The 27,704-nt window shown below is 41.3% G+C and overlaps 2 protein-coding genes across 5 annotated transcripts in view; both read left to right on the forward strand.

The window, feature by feature from the left end:
* The window catches only part of LOC140910468 (uncharacterized), a 114,584-nt gene extending 98,433 nt beyond the window's left edge, over positions 1 to 16,151 (forward strand). For all 3 annotated transcript variants that reach the window (XM_073341417.1, XM_073341419.1, XM_073341421.1), the window contains 4 exons: positions 4,321 to 4,404; positions 6,124 to 6,247; positions 11,216 to 11,306; positions 12,596 to 16,151. In XM_073341417.1, coding sequence (XP_073197518.1) covers positions 4,321 to 4,404; positions 6,124 to 6,247; positions 11,216 to 11,306; positions 12,596 to 12,670 — 374 coding nt within the window. In that variant the 3' untranslated portion in view covers positions 12,671 to 16,151. The remainder of the gene's footprint in view (positions 1 to 4,320; positions 4,405 to 6,123; positions 6,248 to 11,215; positions 11,307 to 12,595) is intronic.
* Positions 16,152 to 21,259: 5,108 nt separating this feature from the next.
* LRAT (lecithin retinol acyltransferase) lies at positions 21,260 to 26,485 on the forward strand. Of its 2 annotated transcripts, none has more exons than XM_073341424.1 (2): positions 21,260 to 21,857; positions 25,112 to 26,485. In XM_073341424.1, the coding sequence occupies exons 1-2, from the start codon at positions 21,312 to 21,314 to the stop codon at positions 25,262 to 25,264; spliced, it is 699 nt and encodes a 232-aa protein (XP_073197525.1). In that variant the 5' UTR covers positions 21,260 to 21,311; the 3' UTR covers positions 25,265 to 26,485. The 2 variants fall into 2 exon arrangements, with proteins under 2 accessions (XP_073197525.1, XP_073197526.1); XM_073341425.1 differs by lacking the exon at positions 25,112 to 26,485 and adding an exon at positions 22,334 to 22,453 and having other exon boundaries at positions 21,284 to 21,857.
* Positions 26,486 to 27,704: the final 1,219 nt, after the last annotated feature.

Consider the following 27,704-nt stretch of genomic DNA (forward strand, 5'->3'; position numbering starts at 1 on the left):
AGATGGTGTAGAACAGACAAAAAGCCATGTGGCTAACCACTTAGTTTGACTCTGTAAGAGTCCCCAGCCTTTGAGACATGAGTCCCTTTGGGTATGTCTATACCACAGAGGTGTGACTGCAGCATGGATAGGCATACTCAAGCTACCTTTGCTCTAGCTGGTTTGAGTAATAATACAGTAAAGTCAGGCAGTACAGACTTCAGCATAGGCTAGCTACCCGAGCATGAGTACACTTGAGGGCCCTGTGCTGCTTCAGCTTCATTGCTGTGATTACACTTGAGCTAGTTAGATCAAAGCTAGCTCAGATCTTCAGCTACCTGGGCTTCAGTCACACCTGCTAATTGCAGTGTAGACATACACTTTGTTATACATGTCTGGTCACATGTTACTGAGCAAAATACACTCCTGGATTATCTACCTGAGGGCCTCTGTTTGAAAAAGAAGCCAAACGGGATGGAAAATAAAACAAATTTATATACATCATTAATTTTCATTTATAATTTGACCTGAGGATATATATTGGAAAAAGAATGGTTATTTACTTCGCTTTTGTTCTTCCAAACTTCTTGTACTCATAATAGTACCTAGCTCTTATATGGCATTTTTCATCTGTAGATCTCAAAGCACTGCTAAGATTACTCTATTCTTTTCTGTAAATTTAATTACGTTTACTAAGTTGAAATATTGGCTACACATTGACATTTTACCTGGACAGTAGTAATTGCAGTAAATCAACAGGAGTAGCATGGCATTCCCAAGATATCCCGTGCTCCTTTTGCTTCACTGCTGAGCAGTTTGCATTCTGGGATTTATCTTGCTGTGCATTGTGGGATGCATAGGCACAGGTGATGGAGGGGGGCCTGGTTGGCTTGGTATGCAAATTGGAGGATGTGATGTTTACAACTACCGAAATGACTAACTCCTACCAACAACATATCTTTCCCTGTTCAGAAAACTAGGAAATTCAATGGCAACAAACTGCTGAAGCAAAACTACCTCTGTGTTGTGATCTGTCATCCCCTTGCAGAACGCTGAATTGAGCACCTTCTGAAAACCAGGAAATACAGCATTGTTTGCTAATGTAACTGTAACTCTGCCCTCTTTCAGCAATCCAATACACCCTATTAACATTCACATCTTTACTCTGCCAGTCCCACAGTTGTTGAAATGTACAAGCTTTTCACCTCCTTTTACAACCCATTCATTCTCACCCACAGGATTCCATTTACCACTATGGAAAGATAATAAGGAACAAAAAATGCTCACACCAACTTTCCTCTGGAAAGAGTAGCATGAGTTCTTTGGCTGAGCTGTAGAGCCAGATCAGGCTGGTGCAAGCAGAAGGCAGGAAGGCAGTCAGGGGGTCACCAACAAACTTCCCCAGGCCACAGAGCCATGACCAGAAGAGACAGCCAGAGAGGCCTGAAGTTTGGGGAACGATGGAGAAGTGAAATAGCTGATGTTTCCAGGAGAAAGCTAGAACCAGACCTGAGAATTAAACAAGGATGAGATCACCCCAGCTACAGGGGTAGGGTAAGGGATGGTGAGAGATGCCAAAGCCATACCTGGCAGGTGAAACAATAAGAGATGCTAAAGCCATACCTGAGAGTCTATGCAGGGTGAGAGATGCTGGAGCTGTACTAGACAGCTGGAGCATGATGAGAGACACCAGACACCTACTGGATGTGTCAATGGACTATTGGGACTTGAAAGACTTAATGTACTCTTCGGACTGTGCTGGAGAATTCTGAATTATGGTTGTGGGAATTTTGTAATAAATTACCCCAAAGAGCTAGTTATACTCGAAAAACTTGCATGGAGTTACTGTGGACTCAGGAAGAAAGGGGAAACTGAAACAGACTTATCTGTTGTACTGCAGCTTGCCACAGGAGAATGTGGGCAGGCAATCGGCCCCTGGGAAGAGGGAAACTCCGAATGCCTGGAAGTTGAAAAGGGCCACTATGAGGCCACCCCTATGTCAGACAAACCTGGCGTTCACAGGAAACCAATTCCTATGTTCCTGTCAAATTTATCTAATCAAATTCTTTGAGGGAGTGCTAAAGAAATTCAAGGAGGGCAAAGCAGTGACTGAGCCTGACCTATCTCTCCTCAAGACAAAACTTTCTGTAAAAATAAATATATTTTGAGAATTTGGGGTTCAGAGCTAAAAGTGATGGGAGTGTATGGTACTGAAAGTCATAGTGATGGGCTGCTAGTTATCCTGAAAGTAACAATTACCTGGGAACTGTAGGCTTTTCATAACACTATTTATTGACAAAATTACCCACTGCATTTTAATAATGTATAATAGATCTGAATATCCCTTTCAGGTCAGTCCAGGATTGTTGTTCTTTCAGGTCTGCCCACCAGAGAAATGTGAGATGTTCTATCAGGCTCTTGAGCTCTATGTTGTCAGATATTCTCAACCTTTAGATTTCATGTTAGAATTGTTTTTTGTAAGGTATATAATTCTTCGTAACACTTTAAAGGAAAATACTAACGTACATATCTGCCAAGATGTTTGATGTATCTTGAATACCAGGTCTAAATCAGCTGATGCACTATTCTCAAAACTGGCCAAAATGTTCTGTGGTATTGGAGCAGGTATAAATAAAATGGGTGATTCTGAGGAGCACACCACCGGGGTATGACTGCCTGAGTAAAGATGGCAGAATTGAAAGTCCGTCGGAGATCAGTACCTAATTGCCATTTGTGCCTTTAAAAACATCTCCCTCTATTTAAAATCTTATCATTTCAAATAGATGCTTTTTAAGATGTGGTTATTTATAACTAACATAGAACCAAATTATACCCTTGGAACTCTGATTTAAATCACATGCAAATGCTAGTCTGGGGGCAGAATTTGGTCTATAGCTGGGGGTTCCAGGGAGAGTTAAATTAAGATTAGGAAATGGCAGCTTGGTCTAATTAGGAAACAAGAAGCTATTGCCCTGTTTAATAAGTGCTGGCAGTCTATTATGTCCCCAATCTGTCAAGGAAATTGTTAATCCTAAATGCTAACGAAACTCATTGCTATCAAATGCCATCTCAGCATCAGGGAGAAATCATGACTCCCGAGATATTTGACATCAACAGTTAAGTGCTAAATCCTGCAATCTTTATTCAAACTCCCATTGACTTCTCAAAAATGAACTCCAGTGTCAGTTTTCTCTGAGTAAGAACTGTAAGATTTGGCCCTTAAGAGTGAAAGGTGAATTATTTTCTAAAAGTGGCTCAAGGTTTATCTACTTCTGAGGAGTTAAACTGTTCTCATTATGTATGAGACTTAGACCAACAGAGTAGATTCTGAAGGGAATAACTTTAGCGGCATTTTTTCTGTCAGCATTTAGCAAGGAGATGAGAAGTATTTTTCTTATGTTGCTTGGTTTTCTTGAGTGTGAGGGACTGTTAGTTGTCTTTAAATTAGTAGATAAGGGAAATATGTGAAAATGGATTTCAGCAATGCTGCTTACTGTGGCTCTGGGTGGGTGGAAAGGGAATTAATGATTTGCTCTAGCTCCAGAGAGAATGCTGCTTTGGTAGTTTTTCTGAGAAGTTTATGAAATAAAAAACAACTTACTGATAAATAGATGAAAGATACATTCAATGCGGCTAATAATCAATGGAAACACCAGAACGCTTTCTAGTTCTGCTTTGTTTAAAGGGACATTGTCCAAAGATTTGATTCACATAAAATACTGTTTGATGGAAAGAGCAATAATGCAGTTACCAGACACGCAACAAATAAATTAAAAACTGTGATATTTTAATTTTTAAAGGAACACCACATTTAGTTTTCTTTACCAACTATGAAATAGGTACAAATGACTACGAGTGGGATGACTCATGGGTTGCAGATTCAGCCAAAACAACCAGAGGGTTGGATTGCCCCACAAAAAAATTTATTCAAAAAGAGTGATGTTTGAAAGTGTGTTTTAATGGAGTTCAGCTAACCCATCTTCCCCACCCCCAAATGTTACACCTTTAGGAAACTTCAGCGTGAAAAAACTTAAAATGTTAGACAGTCTAGAAATGAAGTCAATAATTTTCCCATATCCATTAATCCTTTCAATCATTCACTTTTACTCCAACTGACTTGCACTTTTTCTCCAAGGAATAAATTTCCAATATACTATAATACTAAAACACATACAATATTATTCACTTTAAAAATCCTTATTTCCTACACAATTAAAAGTACAACCTTTATAACTTGATCTTAGTGGAACTACTAGAGACAGTACACAAACGTCAAAGACACCTATTCCGTCAAAATGTACAATGTATTTATTTTATCATTTATTTTGTATTTTTACTCAGATCTGCCATGTGGTCCACATACATATCGTTTAGAAGATCTTGCTTATACTAGAAGTGGGGACAAAGGCAACTCTGCAAATATAGGTATTTTTCTATTCTAATGTTGTGATGTAGGGAAGATTTTCAAAGGCACAAATGGCAACTTAGATGCCTAATTCTTATTGACTTTCAGTAATAGGTGCGGAACTGTCATCTGTGCCTTTGGAAATCTCCCCCGTAATCTGATTCCTTCCTTATTATCTGGATGCTGAAAAGGAAATCTACCCTGTAACATCAGTACTAGTGTTCTCTTAATGAAATATGTTTGCTTTTCTATAGTTTATTTTAAATATCCACGAGAGCGTGTTAGCTGTTTAGTTAATTGATGTTTATCCAACATGTGTTTAAATATAAAGTACATATAAAATATTTGTATATTGTATTGCATACAATACCTCCCACCCCCAGACACACACACACACACACTCTTTTTGTTAAAAGAATGTTGTTGTAGTAAAGTCAAGCACTCAAAAGTTAGGAAATGCCAGAATTAAGGTTGTCTGTGCAACCTTATTTCTATTTTCTTGTGCATATGCACTTTAATTATTGATTAATTACATGATCACATACTGTTTTTCCCCATGTAAATCATATAACGTGTGTGTGTGTGAGAGAGTGTGTAACTATATCTATATAAAAATAAATTATTTGAAAATTTAAAATCTCTATTTACATGTAAGTAATTGTTTTAATTACATTTTGACACCAAGAGGTGTTGTATGCCTGTGCTGCAAACTCATTATATTGATTAGACAACTTCGTGCATTTAAAAAAAAATTTCTTCTGTTCCTTACTTCTGCATGCATCAAATGGCTCTCTTACTTGTTGGAAGATGAGAGTGTGTGATGTTCAAAGCTCATTATGAATTAAAGGTGCGTTTGGGATTTGTTTTGCTAACAGGTGTCACGCTACGACTGATAAAGTAGATTATTTATTAATTTATTTGTAAAGAGACCAACATTCTTCTCCTTGGCTGTACAATTGTTTCCTGTTCAATAGTGATGGAATTTGATGATTTCTGTTGTATAACTACACACAGTGACTTCATAGCATTGCAAAACAATGAATGAAAGACATAATTCATGGACTTTCTTGAAATATTCAGAGATAATATTTCTACAATGAAATTTAAAATAACAGTCCTTGTTCTACAGAGTTAAAGTAACATCAAGGTCTGCAAACCCTAAGGTCGATATAGGCAACCGAATTAGTATGAGACTTTAACGTCCTGCTTGACTGACCCACTGGAGACCCTCAGCTTCACTGTAGCGTTAAACTAACTTTTTGGGAATCTGCTATACCTTGAGAACAGTGGAGCTATGTCCACCCCTGATAACAGATCTCATACATGAAGAGGGAAAAACCATAGATACATCTCTACCTCCATGACTGATCTTACCATGCTCTGAGGGCTAATCATAATGTGTTCTCCAAACTTCATGAGTTACTCATGGGGAAAGAACCACACACCCTTTACCTGCCCTTTGTCCTTTATCCTTCCTGAATTGGCAAGTACTGTCCTCAACCAGAAAAAAGTTGCAAGAACAACACACGGCAGGATTCCTACATGTCATGCACCTAGTTAGACCTCCACTCCACTGCAGGGCATTAATCTGTTGTTCTAGCTATTTTTGTGTAGCTGTTGATTAACAAGGACCCATATGCATGGTTTCAAATGACAGGTGATCTCAGTCAGTTTTGAAGAATAAAAATATAACTTGTTTAAGTTGGTTGTGTTCTAACTAACTGTGTTACATGTAATAGGTGTGATAGCACGACATCCCCTCTACTATCCATACCTAAAGAAAACTTTAACTGCTCAAGCTCTGGAGGATTATTTCCAGCATCTTTTAGAGAGAGAACAACCTGAAGAGAAGTTAGTCTCAAGGTATGTATCTTTATGACTTCTCCACATTAGCACATCCAGGCATTATGGCAGGAGAGAAATAATTTTCAGTTATCTTAATGTAAAGACACAAATTCAGGTTTGCAGTCTTTATTTTTATGCATACATCATTTGCATGGCATACTTCAATGTACAGGCTGAGCACTCTCCACCTTAAAAAACTCCAGAATAGAGCTGGATGTGGAATGGTAATTCCATCTGTGAATTTGATTTTGTTCCAATTGAAACCAAACTCCAAAAATGTCTGCATTCTCTGCAAAACAGAAATCTGAAGTTTTGTGTCAGAAACATCAAAATAACATTTAGTTTCCAAGTTGTCCAGAGGCCCAGTAGCCTGCCAGGCCAGGGGATGGGACTTTGCAAGCCCTGGCTTTGGGACAGTCCACATAGCAGGCTGACCTGGAGCTTGGCAGTCCATCTCATGGACTGCCCTGGAACTGGGGATCCTGAGAGCCCTGGGGCCTGTTAATACTGGGACCCGGGACTTCCAGGCTCTCAGCTGCCTCTCAGCCTACCAAACAAGTTACTGAGGAGCCAGGAAGCCAAGCTGGAAGGAATCCAGACAGCCTTTGAAACTTGATGGAACCTTGCATGGTTTTCATTGGAATGTCTAAATGAAACATGAAGATTCCGATGAATTTGCAAATTGCGATTTAAAAAAAAAAAAGTTGTTGACATTTTTTTCAATCAGCTCTACTCCAGTATAAATGGTCACATTCTGTCAAAAAACTACATACTTGAATTTGGCATTTAAAGGAAAGAGCACAGATTGGCTCCTTTCCTGGAGTAAAAAATAAACTGTACACTTTACATGCCATTCATCCACAATACCGCATCCTGTGCCAGAGAGCAGGGTACATGCAGTGGTGGTTTTCCTGCTTTTTCAAGGCCCCCATGTGTTTGATGGTCGAAGATTTTGTCACAACATCAACCCCTTGCCTCAGAACTGTATTCTAGAATCTAAGCTAAGAAAGTAAAATGTTAACCCTTACGATGGTGAAGAATCCACCTTATCCCATACTTTTCCCATACTTATCCATATAAGGTGGTGGTTTTATAGCCATTTGCAAAGACTACAGTCCTCAGAATAATTACATATTTCTATCTGTCTTAGTTCCACCAGGGGTCTTTCTAGTTCCTGGAGCAGCTCAGGATTGGGAGGAGGTTTAAAGTCCACCTTAGTGACACCTCCACTCCCCCTCCTGCCAGGCTGTGAGTTCTGTGCTGTTCATTAGAGAGACAGCACAGAATCTCACCTGCTATTTATTAAGTGCTACCAAATGAATTTACTGATAAATGTTTTGGGTTAAATTTAAAAATGGTTTCATCTGTAACTCGGCAGAGGAAAACAAAAATGAAAAAATGCTACACATTTAATAGATCTGCTACAAGAATTGCTCATACATCAAACAACTCACACTGGTATTGTCCTTTCTGCTTAGTTAATCGAGGTTTGCTCGTTTCTTAGTGCTGTTTATGTTCACTGACAGAGGCTAAAGTTTCCCTCTGTTCTGGATAGCAACAGTTTATTTTGATTAATTAGATCATCTCTGGTTTGGGCTTCTTTTAATGATGTGATAATGGGACTCTGTGAGTAGCGTGAAAAGCTACTGGGGAAAATAATGGATCCTTTTATAGACTTGGTTTTTTGTTTTTGTTTTTAGATTATAAGGATTATGCTCACATGTTTCAGATCTGAAAGTTTCTTTTTAGACTTTTTAGACAAAACATTTTTATGAATGTGAAAACTGGAAATAAACCAACAGTCTTGCTGTTTAAACAGACAGTGTTGGGAATATGGAAATGCAAATGACTTTTTGAACATTATAATTTGAAAACCAAAATATTTTTGTACTTTTTTAAAGAAAATGTTCTAACCATAACTCTACTTCATTGCAGATCAGAGGTTAACAGCATTTTGCCTTTCATGGCATTTCTTTAAGGCTGGTAAAATAAATAGACATACAGTCTGGAAGGGAAATTATTTTTGTTAGATTATACCTGTAATTGCACACACTCTGAAGTTTTCAGGGTTTCAGGTAACATATAACAACAAAGGTCTTATTTCTAACTAGATGGGGAATTTGCTTTTTTCCTCATAAAGCAAATTCGTCTTGAATTAATTGCACTTTTTGCCTTCTCTATAAGTGATATGCATCCTCAAAATGGAATAGACAAATTTGGATATACTTCCTGACAGCAAGGAAGGTATAACATTCACACACAGAAATGAGCTCTAACTCTAGAAAAGGATGCCAGTTTCTGGAACTCTGCAAAAAGACAGGTCTGAGCAATTCTGCTGTTGAAAGCAGTGTGAATTTGTTAGCAAGGCACTGTAGTACATATAGAATCATAGAACTTAGAGATGTAAAAGATTTGCTAATCACTTCACTCCCTCCCTGTCCTGGCCTGCCAGTGAAGGGTTATTTGTGAATCACTACATTTTTCAGTGCTCTGGACACAATGCACATTCATATTTATTTAAAGAAAGGTATTAGAAATACAGCATAAAACTGTAGAAATAAACTTTGTTTTGCCCTCTTCAAAAGGAAATAATAACTTATTTTTCAAAAACTAATGAAATCCTTCTTTTGTCTTAATTAGCTCATTATGTACCCTCTTTTACACTATTAATCAGATACATTCTGTGAGCCTCTTGTCAGCACTTCAGCTACACCTAGCTTTTATCACTTTTAATTCTGCATGCTTCTAATTGTATATATCTCCATAGTAGAGGAAAATATCAGAAACATACATATAAACTGTTCTATTCAGAATTATGGCTCAATTTAGGAAACAAGATTAAAAATAGTTACAGTTCTGAGGTCTCTACTTTTCTGAATGAGGGAGAGTAATAAAGTTGCTCTGTGAGCATTTTCTGGTTTAGTTCTCTCTCTCTCTCTGGGCTAGGGTCATTTTCTTGCTCTGTGGATAAGGGTTCCCATGTTCAAAAAGATAATACTTGTCAGATATATGTTTACTAGACATTATCAGTCATTTTATACAAAATTAAGCAATGAGAAAACGATACTTATCTACATACTGAGACTCAAAATCCACTGTAATTTCTATCCATATATTTAATGCACAATAATCAACCTCCTATATTATTGCACCACACTATTACACAAACATCTCTTCTCTGAAACCTATCATTTCACCTCCAGCTCACTCTTAACTAGGAAGAGTGCTCTCTTTCTCTTGATGTATGAATTCACTAAGCAAAAATACAAGCAAAGTACAATGTGGCCAAAATTAACTGGGAACTCATGGAAAAGTCTTATCTTTAATGAAATACCTAGGCACTGCACTTCAGAGGAAGTAATTAAGGAGGCACCCCATTGTGCCTAGTTATGGGAGTTCAGTTAGAACAGTGAATTTCCTTTATTTTATTAGTTTCTGTCACAATCTTAATTTTCTTTGAAGTGTTTTTATTTGTTTTTTGAAGAGTTTCTGATGTTTAAAAGCAGATTTTAAAAATACTGAGTGAATTGTACAAATATATTATCTTTTCTTAGGCTTGTTTTAGATTTTACACAATTACAGTATATATCAATGCTACGTAAATATACTGGGTAACATATTTTTGTTGATGTAGTATCACTGCATGTGCATTGTAATCCATCATTATCTTTTTGTGTTTGAACCATGTTCACATTTGAACCTCCACAGATGTACCCATAATATTTCCAGGTGCTATATAGAGTAGCTGCAATTTTATGCACTGATTTGCAGAATCACAGTATGGTTATTTCTCAGTAATTGTTAGCGTATGAATTCTTGGTGGGATGAAAGCCATTCTTAGCCAAAGAAATATCAGAGATATGAGTAATTACTGTACAGATACTTTTCGGTAACAGGTTTCAGAGTAGCAGCCGTGTTAGTCTGTATTCACAAAAAGAAAAGGAGTACTTGTGGCACCTTAGAGACTAACCAGTTTATTTGAGCATAAGCTTTCGTGAGCTACAGCTCACTTCATCGGATGCATTCAGTGGAAAATACAGTGGGGAGATTTATATACACAGAGAACATGAAACAATGGGTGTTACCATACACACTGTAAGGAGAGTGATCACTTAAGATGAACTATTACCAACAGGAGAGCGGGGGCCGGGGGGGGGGGGAGGAGGGAGAAAACCTTTTTGTAGTGATAATCAAGGTGGGCCATTTCCAGCAGTTGACAAGAATGTCTGAGGAATGGTGGGGGGTGGGGAAATAAACATGGGGAAATAGTTTTACTTTGTGTAATGACCCATCCACTCCTAGTCTCTATTCAAGCCTAAGTTAATTATATCCAATTTGCAAATTAATTCCAATTCAGCAGTCTCTCCTTGGAGTCTGTTTTTGAAGTTTTTTTGTTGAAGAATTGTCACTTTTAGGTCTCTAATCGAGTGACCAGAGAGATTGAAGTGTTCTCCGACTCCCCACTGTATTTTCCACTGAATGCATCCGATGAAGTGAACTGCAGCTCACGAAAGCTTATACTCAAATAAATTTGTTAGTCTCTAAGGTGCCACAAGTACTCTTTTTCTTTTTTCAGTAACAGGACTATGAAATATTCAAATCTTTCTATTCTGGACACTATAATCCCTCTGTTTGAATTGGCTCCTGCACTAAAACTTTGTAATTTGCCCATCAAACTTAGGCTACAGTTGTTACCTAATTAACAGAAAACAACCTCAGTTTATTAATGTTGGAACATGATATAATCAAAATTCTTGTACAGCTTAATCAGAAAAGACCAACCTAGTTCATATCCTACCTTATTACTATTAAGGTGGAGTTTTGGGGTTTTTTTCCTTCTGATTAGTGTGCTTGAATCAAAATGGGGGCATCATCACAGTCCTTAAAAAATTACTTTGGAACTTCAATTTCTAAATGCTGCATTTCACTAGTAATTAATCTAAATCTACTGTAAAACAAACATAATTTTAAATTTTACCTTTAAAGATATGAATTGCCAGGAATACACGGATTAAACTTTGTTCTGAAAAATTCCCTTGGTGGTGGTGGTATTGCATCCTTAAGAAGTGACCCACAGGTACGTATGCAGGCACTGATTTTGATTTTAGTTATTTTTTATAACTACATATTGCACAAACTCTTTTTAAACAACACTGGGATGGAGTAATAATCTATTGACTAATAGCTATCTTTTAATTTCACAAAAACAGTCTCTCATTCATTCTTCCAAGTTTGAAAACTAAGCAGTGATGCATAGCTCAGTTGGTGGAAAAGATTTGGTTTATATGTGAAATGATGGATTTGCAGACTTTATGAAAGGTGAAGTTGCCGTGCTTTGTGATGTGTGAGCTGCGTTTCTGACATACTAATGAATTTAGCTACTCAGAAAAATGTAGTCACATTTTGGGAGAGCAGGTGTCTGCTAGACAACTTGGTTTTGAGTGTATTTTGGTATACATAGGACCAGATTCCCAACTGGTGTAACTCCATTGATTTTGATCAGATATTTAATTGGTGTAACTTGACTGACTTCTATGGAGTCACACCAACTGAGAATCTAGGCAGGGTTTAATTCTGGTTAATCCTGTGTAGGTGTGCAAAAGGAAGATGGAGGCACAGGAAGTATGTTTACACTGCATTTAGACACCCACAGCTGGCCCATGCTATCTGACTTGGGCTTCCAGGGCTCAGGCTTACGGGGCTGAGGCCTCCATAAACTGCACAAAGCCCCAACCATACACACACTGTGTTGACAGCCCAATTCTGCCATCCTTACTCATGCTGAGAAATATCTTACTTCACAAGTAGTCTCACTGAAATCATCTGGACTGTTCACAGAATAAAATACAATTCAACATGAATGTGGTGTCATAATTGAGTCCTAAATAAAAAAAAAACTATAAAGCAAAGAGATCTAGCTCACTGAACCCTGGTATGCAGTAATTTAAATAAATAACTACTGGAAAAGCTTCGCTCTACCTACCGAAGTTTAAATGGTTGCAAATCTTAAGTCAAGTTTTTAATTTTTACTTAGGAAAAACTACGTGAGTAGCAAAGTCAAACAAATAAAAGAAAGAGAGAACCTATATGGATTTGCAGTTCAAGGGTTAAGGAAATTACCTAAAATCTGGTTGTAACATTATATAATGGGCTATTGGCTTAGCAGCAAAATTCAGATCCAGACTTTGAATACACCAAAGTTCAGGGATGTTATGTAACGTAGAAGTCTGATATCCTGCTTGTTTCAAACAACTTTTTTTAATTTAAAATATATGTTTGCAAAGATGGTATATTTAAATATGTAACTTAATTTTAGATACTTGGTTCACGCAATGCAATCTATTTTCTGTTTTGTTCTCTCTACAGGGCAAGGCATTTGGACAGATGTTACTGGATTTCCAGATAAAAAATGTTCCAGATTTAAAGTCCTTAATAGAATAATGATTATTAGGTTCATCTGTTTTTAAAACTCTGAGTACAAACAAACAAACATGCTAAACAAAAACTAGCTTCTTGAGTCAAATTCAAGAAACTTCAAACTAAAGTGGTGGTGACAGTTCTCTCTCTCAGGCTTAACTGTAATATTTTGAGTATTACCAGACAAGTAGATTTGTCTGTGACTAATAGTATTTCCTATCTAGTTAATATATTGGATAAAGAGTTAATTTATTTCCTGTAAAATATAATAAAGAAATAAAATAAAAAAATAACAGTTTTACAGTGAGATAACCAGACAACCACACACACTTGCAAAATGAAAACTACCTTTCAATCCAGTCCTCCTCTCCGTCCTTTTTTAGAACTCTTAATAATTAAGAGGAATAATATTGTTTAACTCTAACTGCTCAAGTCCACCACCTTCAGTCTGCACTGTGATTTTGCACAGTATATCCCTTAGGTATACAGAACAGTCAGATAACTTGGTGCTCGTCTATTAAAAAGTCACCATTTACCAACAACTGTCAAACTGTGGTAGCTGAGGTCAGTTTTTCCCTCTAATTAGGGCAGTAAATAGCTGTAGTAACTCTCGCACCACTGTGTGGTGACTGATGGTGAATATTGACTTTGAATGGTGACCACTATACTTCAGGTTATTCTGCAGTCAGTGAGAGAAAGCTGAGTGTTTTCTATGCCCAACTTCTCTCATTGCTTATAACTCTTATTTAAACAGCACTGAAGTAATTACAAAATGGAGCTCTCGTCATGTGGATTATTTTGAAGAAGAAAAAATGCTAACAGCCAGATTCGATGCCCCACTGTCTCTTGTGTGATGCTACAAAAGGGATGGAATCTGGTCTTAGCACCTCTGTTGGAGATTCCCGAAGTGCACAGGAGTTCCCAGGAGGTGCTGAGTCAGTTTAGCTGTCCCTTGCACCACCCTTCTCTACAACCCTGGAGGGGGAGCATGTTGGGGCAGAAAAGAGGCATGTCTGATTTGCACTGTGTTCCATCTATCCTCAGCTTCCCAAAAGTACACTGACCTATTGTGCATCAGAGCTGGTGCCAGATGGTAAATTAGAGAGCTGTATCCATCTCCCCGAAAAGAAACTCAGTCTAACAGAGCTTCAGGCCTGATAATTCTCTGTATCTCCTACCACAGCAGAAAGATATGTATGTTTGGGGGTTTTTAAATCTCTTAGTGGACAATGTTTAGGTACTTTTATATTCAGAAATGTGTATGTTCCTTTATTTTCAGAATTTATTAACTGTTTAGTGCTGATAAAATTGAGACTTTAATTATAGGGGTTACAGCTATGAATGATGTGTAGGTGCTTTGTAAGCCTCATCAGAAATCTTTGGCAGTGCCTCTGAGCTCTAATCTGTTCTATTACTGTTCTCCATTTGCTAGCCTATCACTAGCAAGGATTGTAACTGAATTTTTCCAGTTTGCATTGTGGTTTTGTCCACTTGAGGACTATGTTGAGAACATCATGTGTGGAATCTTGACCCTATTCAAGTCAATGACAAAACTCTCATGGAATTTGAGGGGGCCAAATTTTCACCCATATTATTTTCGCTTATGACCTAAACAGAATGTAAGAAGATACTATACTAATTACTGTGTCAACTAGTCATATGTAGTATTATTTGTACATCATTATTAAATCTGGTTCTAAAGGCAAATATGGGAAAACCATGGCTTTGTCACAGAAAAATATGGAAAACTCAGAATATTGGGGGAGGGAGGTACACAATATTTAAATTGTTTACATTTTTTTCCATTAGAACAGTTAAACAGCTGTCATCAATAGTCTGAAACCATATTAAGACAGGAAAACAGAAAAACCCAACAAATAGTCAAATTTATTAATAACAATCATTAATGGAAGAAAGTCTTGCTCAGTAGCAGACTAAGATGAAAAAGGACCATGGGCCAGACCCTCAACTGGTGTAAATCAGTGCAACTCAGTAAAGTTCAATAGTTATGCTTATTTACACCATCTGGGGATCTGGCCCCATGATGTTATTACAATACCCTAAAAGTGATATTTTTGGTCATGGAAATCATGGCTATGCCAAACATATACAGCCTTAATCACTGTGCTGTTTAAGTGATTTTGTATATCTATATGCGACTACTTTGATATTGAAAGTAAACTGGTAAAAAGGCTAGATATTTCAGTAATTTAGTTTCTTTTAGTATATTTTCCAATTGCAACTTAGTTTAGAAATGTTTTTAATATTGTTTTGGGTTCCTTTTACGTTTTCTGAGTTTGTGTGTTGGTTCAGTTCCCACTTTAGATTGTATCTCACCCAATTCTGTACCAAATTAAACATTCACTGTTGGATAATATGAAAATTGAATGACTAAACAATGAACACTTTAGACCCACTGGTAGTGGTGGCCTGTGGGCTGGGAGGTGCAGAGCATTCACAACTGTACAACAGAGGCACAGTTTGTTGAAGAATTAAACCATGTAGTTTGATGGAGTAGGGAATGGAGAGGGGTTTTTCTGTCTCTGTTGGAGTTCATACCTGTCCAGACACCACTAAACCATTCCCAGTAGGGATAACTTTGAGCTATGGCTGGATTTTGTTTGTTTGCTTTTGCAACACACTAGATTGCACCAAGTGGCATTTATTTTCATAATATTTTCCTTAGAGAATGTGACAGATTCCCTTAGACAAATTGTCACTGGCTTCGGAGCTCTCTAATTTTACTGTTTCTTATGACAGCTCTAATTCTCAAAATAAAATATGTAATACATCCTAAAATGTTGCACGGTCCCTAACAGTCAAAACAGACAGTACAATTCATCATATATTTAAAACTAATATTTTGAGATAGTTTTGCCATTTTTGTGACAATTTAATCTGCCCATTAAATAATGCACAGAATGACTATGTCCTGCAATGACCATCCAAAACAGGCTGGAGAAGTAGTGTGTTCTAGAGTTGGACTAGAGGTGAAATGCCTTTTTAAATTTTAATTATAATGTAATAGATTAAACTAATATGTTTAGTGAAGAAAAAAAGTATTTTCTTTCTAGAAAAAATGTGTATTTCCAAGGGGTTAGTTTCTTATGTTTAACAGAAACCATGAACAACTTCAAGTAATAGATATAAACACACCTTGTTTTATTTTACTGAAAAACAGAATAGAAAGGGGAAGTGTCAAAGTATATGGCTTTTTTTTTCTCTTGTTTTGCTCCCCTATTGGTTGAAAGGGATTAGGCATGCAGGAGCCAGAGTTAGAAAGAGCCTAATATAGGTGCTCAACCTGAGATTTCCATGCAGGACTTGAAAGTTTTGCTGCTTTTCAAAAATAGCTGTAATCATCTATTTACTAACAAAGAAGAATGTTATCAGTGTACAAGTTATTAAGTTTAAATGTATATTTTTGTAATAATAAGCAGTTACATTGCACCTTCTATCCAAAGATCTGAAACTTTATGAGCATTAATAAATGAAATCTCCCAATACCACAGCCTTGCGGTGGTGCAGTGTTATCTGATTGCATCCCCTGGGGCTATGTGTCTGGGCTGGGGGCAGTAATGCTACATTTCATTGATTTCTTGTTTATCTGATGCCTTCCAGTGGCTTTCCAGCCCTCCGTATAAACCAGCTGTCGGGAAAGGTGCGGCTTTTTCATGCTTCAGCTGCTTCACTGCTGTGTGGGTTACTCAGTGCAGTAATGCCCCAGCCTTCACTTTGTTCCTTTGAAACTCAGGAGCATAAAGGCTTTGAGCTTCCTCCTACCTGTGGGGACCACCCCGCTTCTCTTCTTGAGTTTCATCTTGGGTTTCTCTCCCGGATTTACTTGTAATGGACTCTGACAATTTGGGGATTAAAACTAACTGGCCTTTAACAAGCAAACAAAGGCTGCCTCTGACTAAACAGTGCTATGATCCAGCGTGAAAACATTTATTGGTACCAACCACGGAGTTACCGCTCCCTCTGGCTTCAACCTAACGCTACTTCTGAGGGGGAGACCCTAGGGGCCCCGGAGGCCTCCCCTGTTTTGCTGAGCACCTCAAGCTAGTTGGGCAAAAACCTGCAGGTATCCCTGCCGCGGTGTCCAGGTGTTACTCTGATGTGGCAGAGGCAGGAGATGGGGTGGGGGAAGATGCAGCAAGGCATGAAAGGGCTGTGGGGTGTAAGTGGGGTTCTAGGGAGCCGCCTCCTTATTGTTAAGTATAAATGTTTTCGACAGGCGTCGTTTCTGCGTGTGATCCCGCGTGGGGAAGCTCCGTGTTTGCTCCAGACACCAGTAAAATCAGAGAGCAGCGGGAGGATTTGCTGTATTTGCCCTTTCTCGTCGGTTCAGTCCTTCTGTGGTCGTGGGGAGGATGCAACTCAGGGTTGTCTCCGCAAAGCACCTATAAGGTGCCGAGATCCCTCCTCTCCCCTTGGGCCTGAGCCTAATGTTGGGGACCATCGCCCCTTTGCAGAATCTGACCCAAGATGCCGCGTCTTCACGTGCTCGGGTGCACTGGCAGGGGGAGAGCGTCTTCAGCCGCTAGGAAGCGGTGCAGGAGGGGGGCGGTGTGAAGTGCAGCAAGGGGAAGAAGCTGAACCCGGAGAAGAGCGAGGACGAGGCCCTGCAGGTGGCCAGGGGCCGCCGACCTGGACTAATCTGGCTCTTGCTCTAATCTCTGAATAAGGATTTACGAAGCGCTGGGGCCAGCCCCGCAATGCGCTGAGCACCTTCTCTGCCTTCAGTGGGAGACGTGGGTCTCCAGCGCCTCAGGGTCGTGGGTCGAGCGTCTCTTTTCTGTGCAGCGTCAAGGGCGAGGGGGTTCTGGGCCCAGGGATGTTCGCATCCTCTCGGCAGCGATGGGGTGGGGATGAAACGCTGCCTGTCTGGAAAGGAGAGGAGACCCGCGGGGAAGGCAGCCGCGTTACTGCACCCCAGCAAGGGAGCCTCCCTGGCCGCCTGCTCTGAGGACGTCGATGCATGTAGGTGCGATCTGGTGATACGGACAGGCGTGTTTTACACTGTTCATTTCCTGTGACGTTCTTCATGCCGATTTCCCGCCTTATTTTCCCCAGGCCGGGGGACCCTTCATGCGGGCTCAACCACTGAATCGGCTCTGAAAATGCACGCAAAATCGGCGGGTAGTGCTCGAGCTATCGGGGATCGGTTTATCGCGACTCGTCTAGACCCGATAAATCGATCCCCGAACACGCTCCCCGTCGACTCCAGAACTCCAGATCGCCAGAGGCGGAAGCGGTCGACTCGCCGCTGTCCTCACGGCCGGGTAAGTCGACCTAAGATACACTGACTTCAGCTACGCTATTCGCATAGCCGAAATTGCGTATCTTAGATCGACATACCCTTCCCCCCCCACCACCCCCCGTGTAGACCAGGGTAAATTTTTACCACCTGCGGTTGGCGATCGAACGGGGGAAAGCGCAGGTTTGAAACATAAACCTTAAAAAACAGCATCACTCTGCATCCTTGACATCGCTGCTTCTGCCGTTTGGCTGGCTGCAAGTGTGTCTGCAGTTTGTCCGAAAAGTTCCCACAACCTTCTTCTCAGTGCAGTTGCACCTAGAAATAGATCAGTAACCACGTCGGTTAAAGCTAGTTTTTGCAGCACAGGTTGCAATGTTGTTTAGGGGGGATGAACCTGCCACGAACCAAGCAAACACCCTCCACACAATTAAATAAGGTGAACATCGCCTCAAGCTATTTTCTCTTGTAGACGGGGCAGGCTTTGGCGCTGATCCGCAACGTGGCTAACCCTGCATTATATAATAACTTGGCTGGGACTCCCAAAAGAAACTCCCTAAAGCCTGATTCCCTCCTTTCCCCACCAGTCAGAGGTGCTGGGGCAAGTACCAGCAATGAATGGCTACGCAGGAGGTTCGTGCTGGTTTGTCACTCCGGTTGCAGGTTAGAGAGGTGGAAGTACTTTTCGTTTAGCACGGAAGCTGCTTGTTACTTCTGAGCAAGATCAGACCAGTGATTCAAAATTATTCTTTACAAGAATAATTTCATGAAATCCACCTTTCGGTTCCAAGCCCCTAGTTGTGAAGAAGTTCCCTCGGCTGAAATATAGCCTTCTGCAAGGAGTGAAAAGGGGAGTAGCAGACTTTAGGATAGGCACCACACTCCGTGCTTTGCAGAAGCTGGTCCAATCTCTTATTCTCCTTTCTGCTGCACCCGACTGTGAGGTGTCATTTACCGACTCACAGAGAACCATCAGACAAATATTGATCGTCCAGGGCAAAAGACCTGGGGAAGGGAAAGGAAAGGCCAAAAACCTGACTAACCCTCAAATGATCCCCTGACTTGCTCTCTCCTGCTCCTCCTTCCATGTGCCCGCTATAAGGCAGGGTTTTACACGGTGGTTTCTTTTGGGTTTCAAACACTTGGTAGAGACTTTTTGTGGCAAGAGATTAATTATAAAAACGCCCCTAGAATGTTTGGGTTTCGGATCCATTCCTGAATGCACAGTCTACGCTATGCCATGGTGAGGAGCCCTCCTCCCCCCGACACTGGTATGATGACTGAAAGGGAAAATATTTATTTGCTCTAAGGAGGTCCTGCTTTGCCCACAGAAATGTGTCGAGGCTTTGGGCATACACAGTTCCTGCCCGCTTCTCAGCAAGTGTTTGTAACCGACCGAGACACGCTAAATCAGTTTGTTTGCAGATGTTCAGGCAAACAAAACGTAAGGAAATTAGCTCAAAAATTTTCCCAGCCCTGCAATCTTCCTTAGAAAGGGGGATAGTGTGAAAAGCTGGCCCTGCCCCTCCTCCTGTTTCTTCCCACCCGCTTTCTTGCTTCATGTATAGTGGGACGAAGTTTCTTTCTCCAGACGGAACTAAAAGGTTGAATCGGGAGTGTTTGTGACATGAACAAAAGTCAATGGCACTGGGTCTGGGGGACAGTGCGACTGCAGGGGCTGGGAGAAAGGCTGTGGCCACAGAACCCGAGGATAAAGGGGAGCTTGGCCCTCCTCCCTTCCTGGTCTCCAAGGCCCTGTCATTTTCCAGGTAAGATGAATGTCCTCCCATCAATCATTCCGCGCAGCCCCCAGGGAGAGCCGGGAATTTGCTCGGCTACTGGAACTTATTAGCCTCAGACTAGGCGGCTTTGTTGCCCTGACAGAGCTGCTCTTTTGTGGGCTTTGTTCCCGGGATTTATACATTGACATAATGGATTAGCGGGAAACAAACAGCAGAGGCATGTTTCCTCCGCTCTCTTAGCCGACGGATTTTAGGACAAGTTAAATTGTAAATATGAGTTCCACTCCCCTCCTCACTTCGCAGCCTGTTGTCTTCCCAGATAAGCAGGAAATTATCGATCGATGTAAATGCAAATGGTTTTGTAAAGGAATCAAGTGCACGATCACTTGTCATTGCCACTACGATTTCCTCTCCTCCGTACACTGCGCTGTGTAATAAACATTTATTGTGCCTGCCTAATCCTTTGAACTTTGAGGAACTCAGTGCGAGAGGAAAGAGCTTTGTTTAGGAGGAAACAAATTGTCACTGTCGTTCGTCACGAAGTATGACAAACAGGGGGAACTTGTAATTTGTAGTTTACTATCCCGGCCAGTTAGTTATTTAGCGAATACACCTATCGGGGACATTTTAATTCCAAGGAGGCTGTAGTCATTCACAACATCAAAAATGAGTGCTAGTGTTTGAGGTCAGATCTCTTACTCACTGCATGTTTATAACTACATATAGTCCAAGCAGAGAAATGCCCCTAGTAGCTCTTAGGCATTGTAATGTTTAATGCGGTGTTTGCTACAGTGATGATCCCGGAATATAACAGAATCCCGTATATTCAAATGCAGTTGATATTTGATGCTCGTTTTAAAGCGATTACAAGGAATTGCAAAGAAAACAGAATACACAAATGCAAGTGGTAGTTGGAGAGATCCAAATGCGATGGGAGAAATTCTCCGGCAATCTAACTGACCTTTCTATTCTACAGGCCCAAATAGATGATGATGTTATATTTGAACGCCATGAAGACTTGGGGGGGTGGTGGTGGGGAGACCATTTTGAACGCGTGAGAAAGCGCAACTTTTTATCTTGGAAGTAGTTTGCGTTACTTTGAGGTCCCCACTTACAGGCTGTAGCTGTACACAATTTACGCCCATAACGAAATCAGTGTAGCTCAGGAAAGCTTATGCTCAAATAAATTGGTTAGTCTCTAAGGTGCCACAAGTCCTCCTTTTCTTCTAGTGGCACTTGTGTCATTCATAACTTCCCTCAATGGCCATTCATTTTATTCCATCGCTTCCCTCTCTCAGCTTTGAATTCCTGCAAACGGACACATTGTTCGACTGCCTAGTTCCCTGGCCCCTCTCCTCGCGAACAGGCGATCCAGAAGCCAGGAGCTGCCCTGGGGAGGAGCTCTGCCTCCCAGAGGCTTCAACAGGGCAGCAGCATCAGGGCTTGCCCAGGAGACGTTTTTCAAGCGCTGCTTCTGAATAAAGGTTTATTTCGCTCACGGTTGGAAGCCGCCCACTTCCCTCTCAGCCAATCGGGGTTGCGCTTGCTTGTGGCCCCGCCACTCCCGCCTGCCCGCCCGCCGGGATAAGAAGGCGGGATGCAGGGGTGGCTGGCAGCATCCCGCCGCAGGAGGAAGGCCAGGGAAAGCCTCCAGGCCCGCAGCATGAAGAACCCCATGTACCAAGTGGCCTCCCTGCTGCTGGAGAAGCTGCTCCTCCTGGCCAACCTCAGGCTGTGCAGCGAGGGCCCCGGCGCGGCGGAGGAAGAGGCGAAGCCCGCCAGCTCCTGCGACGCCACCCGCTTCAAGCGGGGCGACCTGCTGGAGGTGCCCCGCACCCTCTTCGTCCACTTCGGCATCTACCTCGGGGACAACCGCGTGGCGCACCTGATGCCGGACATCCTGCCCGCCTTCACCGACGACCAGCGGCAGATCCAGCAGGTGGTGACCAACAAGAGGCTCGTCCTGGGCGTCCTGGCCAGAATGGCCCGCATCCGGGTGGACACGGTGGAGGACTTCGCCTACGGCGGCTCCATCCTGGCGAACCACATGGACGAGGCCTTCCCGAGCAAGGCGCTGTGCGAGGAGGAGGTGGCCCGGCGGGCGGAGAAGCTGGTGGGGGCCACGGCGTACAGCCTGCTGTGGAACAACTGCGAGCACTTCGTCACCTACTGCCGCTACGGCTCGGCGGTCAGCTTCCAGACCGACAAGGTAAAGCCCGCCCGGGGCCCTGCCTCGCTAGGGGAGGGGACGCACCCACCCCGGGTTGGCCTGGGGTGACTGGTACAGGTGTGTGCTGGTCCTCTGCCCATCTCCCCTCTGTGTCTGGGGGCGGGGGGAGCAAAGCGGAGCCGATCTGTTCGCTTTGCTGGCTGCCCCGCTTACCGTCTGACGTCCCGTGGAAACCCTACACGCTAGGACGAGCTACCTCCCCCTCCCTGGGCGGGCACAAATCACTACCAAAGGGTTTTTTTCTCTCCTGCTGGTAATAGCTCACCTTCCCTGATCACTCTCCTTACCCTGTGTACGGTAACACCCATTGTTTCATGTTCTCTGTGTATATAAATCTCCCCACTGTATTTTCCACAGCATGCATCCGATGAAGTGAGCTCACGAAAGCTCATGCTCAAATAAATTGGTTAGTCTCTATGGTGCCACAAGTCCTCCTTTTCTTTTTGGGGATACAGACTAACACGGCAGCTACTCTGAAAACAGCTTTAGAGTTACCTGGCGAACGGATTGGAAGTCCCCCTGGCCTCCCACCCGGCATGTGAGCCAAACACCTGCCCAGCTGGAGTGAGCGAGGACAGGACACAGAGTCTTGGAAGACTGGTGGCTGGGGAGACTGGAGAGGGAAACTGCCCCAGCAGGAGCCCCAACGATCTTGCTGTAACTTTAACCATGTCCTTCCCCTCTGTGAAAGGAGAGCTCACTCAGCCTCTTTCCCTCTGCATGAGCAGCATCAGTAGCTTAACGTGAGCCTTCTCTGGGGGGCAGAGGCAGGGGGTGGGAGGCTCCCTTCTCCTCCTCCCCCTGGTTCTTTGGCTGCTACTCCAAAAGCTGCTTGCAAAAGGAGTTGTCTGAAGCCATCATTAGCTGGAGGTTTTGAACTTTGTCTACATACTTCTAGTCCCTTGTCTAGTGTTTCCTAACACCCCGGAGCCTGAAAACTGGCAAGAGACAGTCTTAACACTTCAAATCTCCCATGAGGTCAAATGACCTGACATCCTGCAATGGACCATTAACGCTGAAAGGGATTTTGGTCCTTGACTGCTAATGGTTTGCTAGACTCAGCATGAAAGGAATCTGTCCACGCAGAGGGCCCAAAAATGTGTAAATACAGGTAGAAGTTACAAACTCACCCCTCTGTAGGTCATTTCCACCTGCCCCCAAAGGGAGTCTCCCCCCATTTCAAATCCAATTAGAATGCTTGGAAACGGGTTAAAACCCAAGGCTGTTTGGTTCCAAGCATTGTTATTGCTGCAAATCAAGCCCCCACCACCTCAAAGGCTAACTTAGTGGAAGAAACACAGACTCTTGAAATTGGCAAGGTTCTAAAAGTATGCGAAGAAAGAGGAATCTCATTGATAATGTGATCTGCCATAAAGGTACATTCAGAGTAAAGCATCCTCTATGAAATCAAACTCTAGGCTAGTATTTGACCTGAATAAAGTAGCTCTATTTGGCATGGGTGAGGAGGAAAGTACCCCCTATACCTGAAAGGGCTTGTGGCACTGATAAACCAGGTGTTTCATGGCTAATAATCTCTGAGCTGGGGGTAGGGAGACAGACAGTGAATTTGTTTAAAGAAGCAAGACTGGCATCAGTCGACGGGGGGGGGGGGAAATAAAGAAAAATAAAAGCAAATTTCTGCCAACAAAGCACACACCTCCCCCCCCCCCCTTCACCTTCTGATGATCTAAACCAATGATACGAAAATACTTTACTTTGAGGCACTGGATCCATGCTCTCTAGAAATGAAAAAGCCCAGCAACTCCGTCCATTTACCAGTTTTTAGTTAAACCTACTAGGTTCTCAGCAAATCCTGTGCCACCAGAGAGATCATGGATTTTGGAAAAGAGCTGGCAGGCCTTTCCTCCCCAGATAAAAGAAATGTACAGTTGCCACATTATGAGGTGTCTGAAGTCAGTGATAGCAGCAGCCCAAGGCTAGTTTGGAAAGGAGTCCCCCACGCACTTTACAAGCCTACAAAAGTAAACATGTCAGATTTATTTAGGTAGCGCAAATAATTTCTCGCAGTGAAAGCCATGTTTCTGCGTGATAATTATGTTGGAGCACATACTACCCTGTGTGCTCATTTCAGCCAAGGAACAGAGGCTAGTCAGCTTCTTTATTATTATTATTTTTTATTTAAAGTAAAATATTTAATCTGTGTGCATTAGTAGTGGAGCACTTTCCATGAGTTTGAAAGCTTTGCTAGGTTTTACAGAATCAGAACAGATTTTAATTGGTGTTACTATTTAGCACCTCCAGAATAACAGAGTTTTTGTGTGTGGCTTGAATAGTCCAACAAACAGCTTGGTGAGAGGATAGGCTGTGTAAAATCTCAGTTGGGCTCAATCTTCACAATTCTTAAAAAAAAAAAAAACCTTGTTTTTTTTCCAAGTGTACTCCCTGAGAAGTAGGTCACTTGGTGCTGAGGCCTGGTTTCCGTAAGTAAGCAATCTTTTGAGCAGTCTAGTCAATACTCAGCTCTCTGATCCGAAGTTACTGTATACTGGCACTGCAGCCACAGACTGCTGCAAAACACTGTTTCACTGTCTCTCCCTTCCCCATCCAACGCCAAGCAGGATCTTGGATGTTTTATTCAGCAGGAGATCAAACAGAATTAATGGCATTTTAAGGGATTGCAAAGACTGACTCCAGGCGTATTTCAGTCTGAAATCTGTAGTATGTAAAGGGGAGAGGGGAGTGTCTCTATGAAAGCGTAATTTTCCAGTAGATGCTAACAGTCAGTTCACCAGAATGGCTTGCCCACCATCCTATCCACTTAAATTCTCCTGCCATGTAGGTTTCACACCAAATTACAATCAGTTACAGGTTTTGCAAGTCATGAAAACAATTTCCAAGTTGCTTAGAAATAACTTAACCGGCAGCTAAATTTAACCTCTCTGCAGTGACGTTGATCATCAAGAAAATAAAGCGTGATTCATTAGACAACTAGTAATGAACTCTTAAGATAGGCTTGGCCTCTCTAAGGACCCAATCCTGCATGCACTGCAGTCAGTAGTAAAGCTCCTACGGACTCCAATGGGGCCAGGGGCAGTTTCTAAGGGGAATAGATCCCTTTTCACTCACCCAGCCATCCCTTTCTAGCCCACAGAAGTTGAATCCCTGGTACAGAGCAGTCTTTGATGGTCTGCTTTCTCCTTGCCCTCACCAATACCTATCAGTTTAGAATGATTTCATATTTAACTGTGAACCTTTCCCTCTGACTTTTGCAGTTCTGTGAAACAGTGAAGATGATTATTCGGGACCAGAGAAGTGTTCTTGCTTCAGCGCTCCTGGGATTAGCATCTATAGTCTGTCTGGGTTTGGCACCTTCCACCACCCTGCCCACTATCATTATTCCATTCTTTCTGTGGATGGCTGGTTAACAGCAGCACCAGAGTCTGTCAGTGCCTGTACATAGAACGTATAATACTGTATTTATAAAAGCACAAATTACTTATCAGCAGTTGTGTAAAGAGAAAAAAATGTGACCTGTAACTTGTGTAATATTTTAATCACATCTTTATCCAGAACACAATGTACAAAGAGTAGCTTACTGTGTAAGCCAAATAAACCAGATTTCCTGAAAATCTCACAGAAGGTGAATTTAACACACCTTCCAAGCCATGAAAGTGTGTGTGTGTGCGGGGGTGGGGTGGGGTGTTTGATATAGTTCTGCTCCCTGCTTTCAGTCATAAATTCATCTAGTGAATTTATTTTATCAGGTATCTCTTAACTCTGTGTATCCAAGTGCCATATAAAATAGTGAAGATTAGAGTTTCATCCTGAAAGCAGATGATAGAGGCCATCTAAGTACCTAGGCAGAAATGATGGAAGCTGAAAACAAGCTAATTTAACTTCCATATGTATGTATTTTGCATTCAGAAAAGTTACTGTTTCTAAATCAACTTGTATTAAGCCTAGAAATATCTTTTAATGGAAAATAAAAGCAGCCTCAGGATTGTATTCTGCATTGGTAAAAACTCCTAGTTAAATATTGTTTCCTGTACTACTGTGTGTGGCCAGATCGGTACTGCCCATTCAGTTCCTTTCTGAGAGGTGTTCACAAATCATATATCCATTTTAATTGCACAAACTCTGTACATCCTGAACAGCTTTTTGTCTGGGTTAAGTTGCAAGGAAAGCCTGCAGTTCCTCAGAATTTTCCTTGCTAGTAAGTGTCAGTGCAGCCAATATAATTCAGTACAGGGGGTTTCAGAAGATATGGAACAAAGCAATTTGGTTGGTGAAGACTAGTAACATGCAAACCAATAAGAATTTTCCGATGTTCAGGAGAGAAGGAAAGAGGCCTATTTTCTCTTCTCTTCCCTCGGTAATGGGAGCAGTGTGGGTGCCATAAAGTGTCATGAGTCTCTGTGGCAGATATTACAGTCAAGGTACTGTAATTTAACACCTATACATACCACATACCCCTTAAAAATTATACATCTTTCATACACCAAATGTGTGAATATTTAACTAGAAGCCAGCAACTTTTTGAAGAGCATGTGATATATGATTCAAGGGCTTTTTGGAAAATATTGCTATTCTTAACTCAGGCTGATACCTTTTTATCTCAGACCTCTGTGGACTCTTTCCTTCAAAATCCAACCCTGTCTAGTCACTCATTTTGAGTGACTATTCTATTTCTATTATTATTATTATTATCTACAGTGTTTATTGCTGTTTTGTAAACATGCCTTTTCTGTGTACTGAGGCATTTAAGCATTATTCTGCCTCTACTTTTAAATCTAAAGCATGCATAATCTCCAAATCTTGTCTCTTAACAGTGAAAGCTCAATGTACCACAGTCAATTAAGAACAATATTAAATAACAAAAAATGCCTCCTTTACTACCATTTCTACAATAAGATTTACTTTATCTTTATTTAAGAAACAAAAAAACCCCAACTGTTTGAAGTGTGGTATCTTGAATTAAGTGTCTGCTCTGTTGCTAATAGCAGTGTCTCGTTTTGGCTACTCCACTACAACCGACTGAAAATGTAAAGACCAAGGATGAAATCCTGATCTTATTGAAGTCAATGGCAAAACTCTCATTTCTTTCAATTGAGATAGGATTTCACCCCAGACCTCAATACCAATGCAGAACTGTATTTAGAATAAATTATATGTTCAGCTTGCAGTCATGCTCCAAAGCAGCTGGATTTAAACTACCACTAAGTTGTTATAAACAACTTGCATTCTTTTAAAGAAAATCCTAAGGTGCCAACCTACAGCAAATTTTTAAACTAATGTGAAATGCTTTTCCATAACATATGTATCATAACCTCTGCACAGATTCCATTGCATTTTTTATTTACTGTACATAAGGTCAGCACTGTATAATTATATAAATATAATTCATTTTTATATGTTTACTTGTGTTCTGAAATTGATGAGCATAATGGAATAGCACTTCCCTAACAATGTTTATCCCAATAGGATACTGAGCAATCCTTTAAGACATATAAGGTATCAAATTACATTTTACGTCTGCCCCTCCCTTTTATTTGGGATTTGTAAGAATTCCAGTAATTCTCATGAGTCAGTTACAGAATAAACAATGGGTCCATGATCAATAAGATCATCATAGTTAGGATTGTTATGAGGTGAGTGTACTCGCAGTAGCTGTAATATCAAAGGACTGATGTTGCCGCTTTGCTAATGGGGATGGGACAACCAGGGATATTTGGGGAAAGATGTGATTTGTCTGAAAACTTTGTTAGATGACACCGGGCACCTGGAACAGACACTGGGTTATTGTTCAGTCAGATCTAGTAAGTGAAAATTGCTCCATAAAGTATCTTTAAGGAATACTTAAGACAT

The sequence above is a fragment of the Lepidochelys kempii genome, chromosome 4 (genome assembly GCF_965140265.1).
Source record: "Lepidochelys kempii isolate rLepKem1 chromosome 4, rLepKem1.hap2, whole genome shotgun sequence".
NCBI classification, from domain to species: domain Eukaryota; kingdom Metazoa; phylum Chordata; order Testudines; family Cheloniidae; genus Lepidochelys; species Lepidochelys kempii.

Bases quoted from the DNA above. Each gene is read 5' to 3' on its own strand.
- LRAT (XM_073341424.1), top strand. From the start codon at position 21,312: ATGAAGAACCCCATGTACCAAGTGGCCTCCCTGCTGCTGGAGAAGCTG. The intron at 21,858-25,111 runs GTAAAGCCCGCC...TGACTTTTGCAG, and splicing joins TCAGCTTCCAGACCGACAAG to TTCTGTGAAACAGTGAAGAT.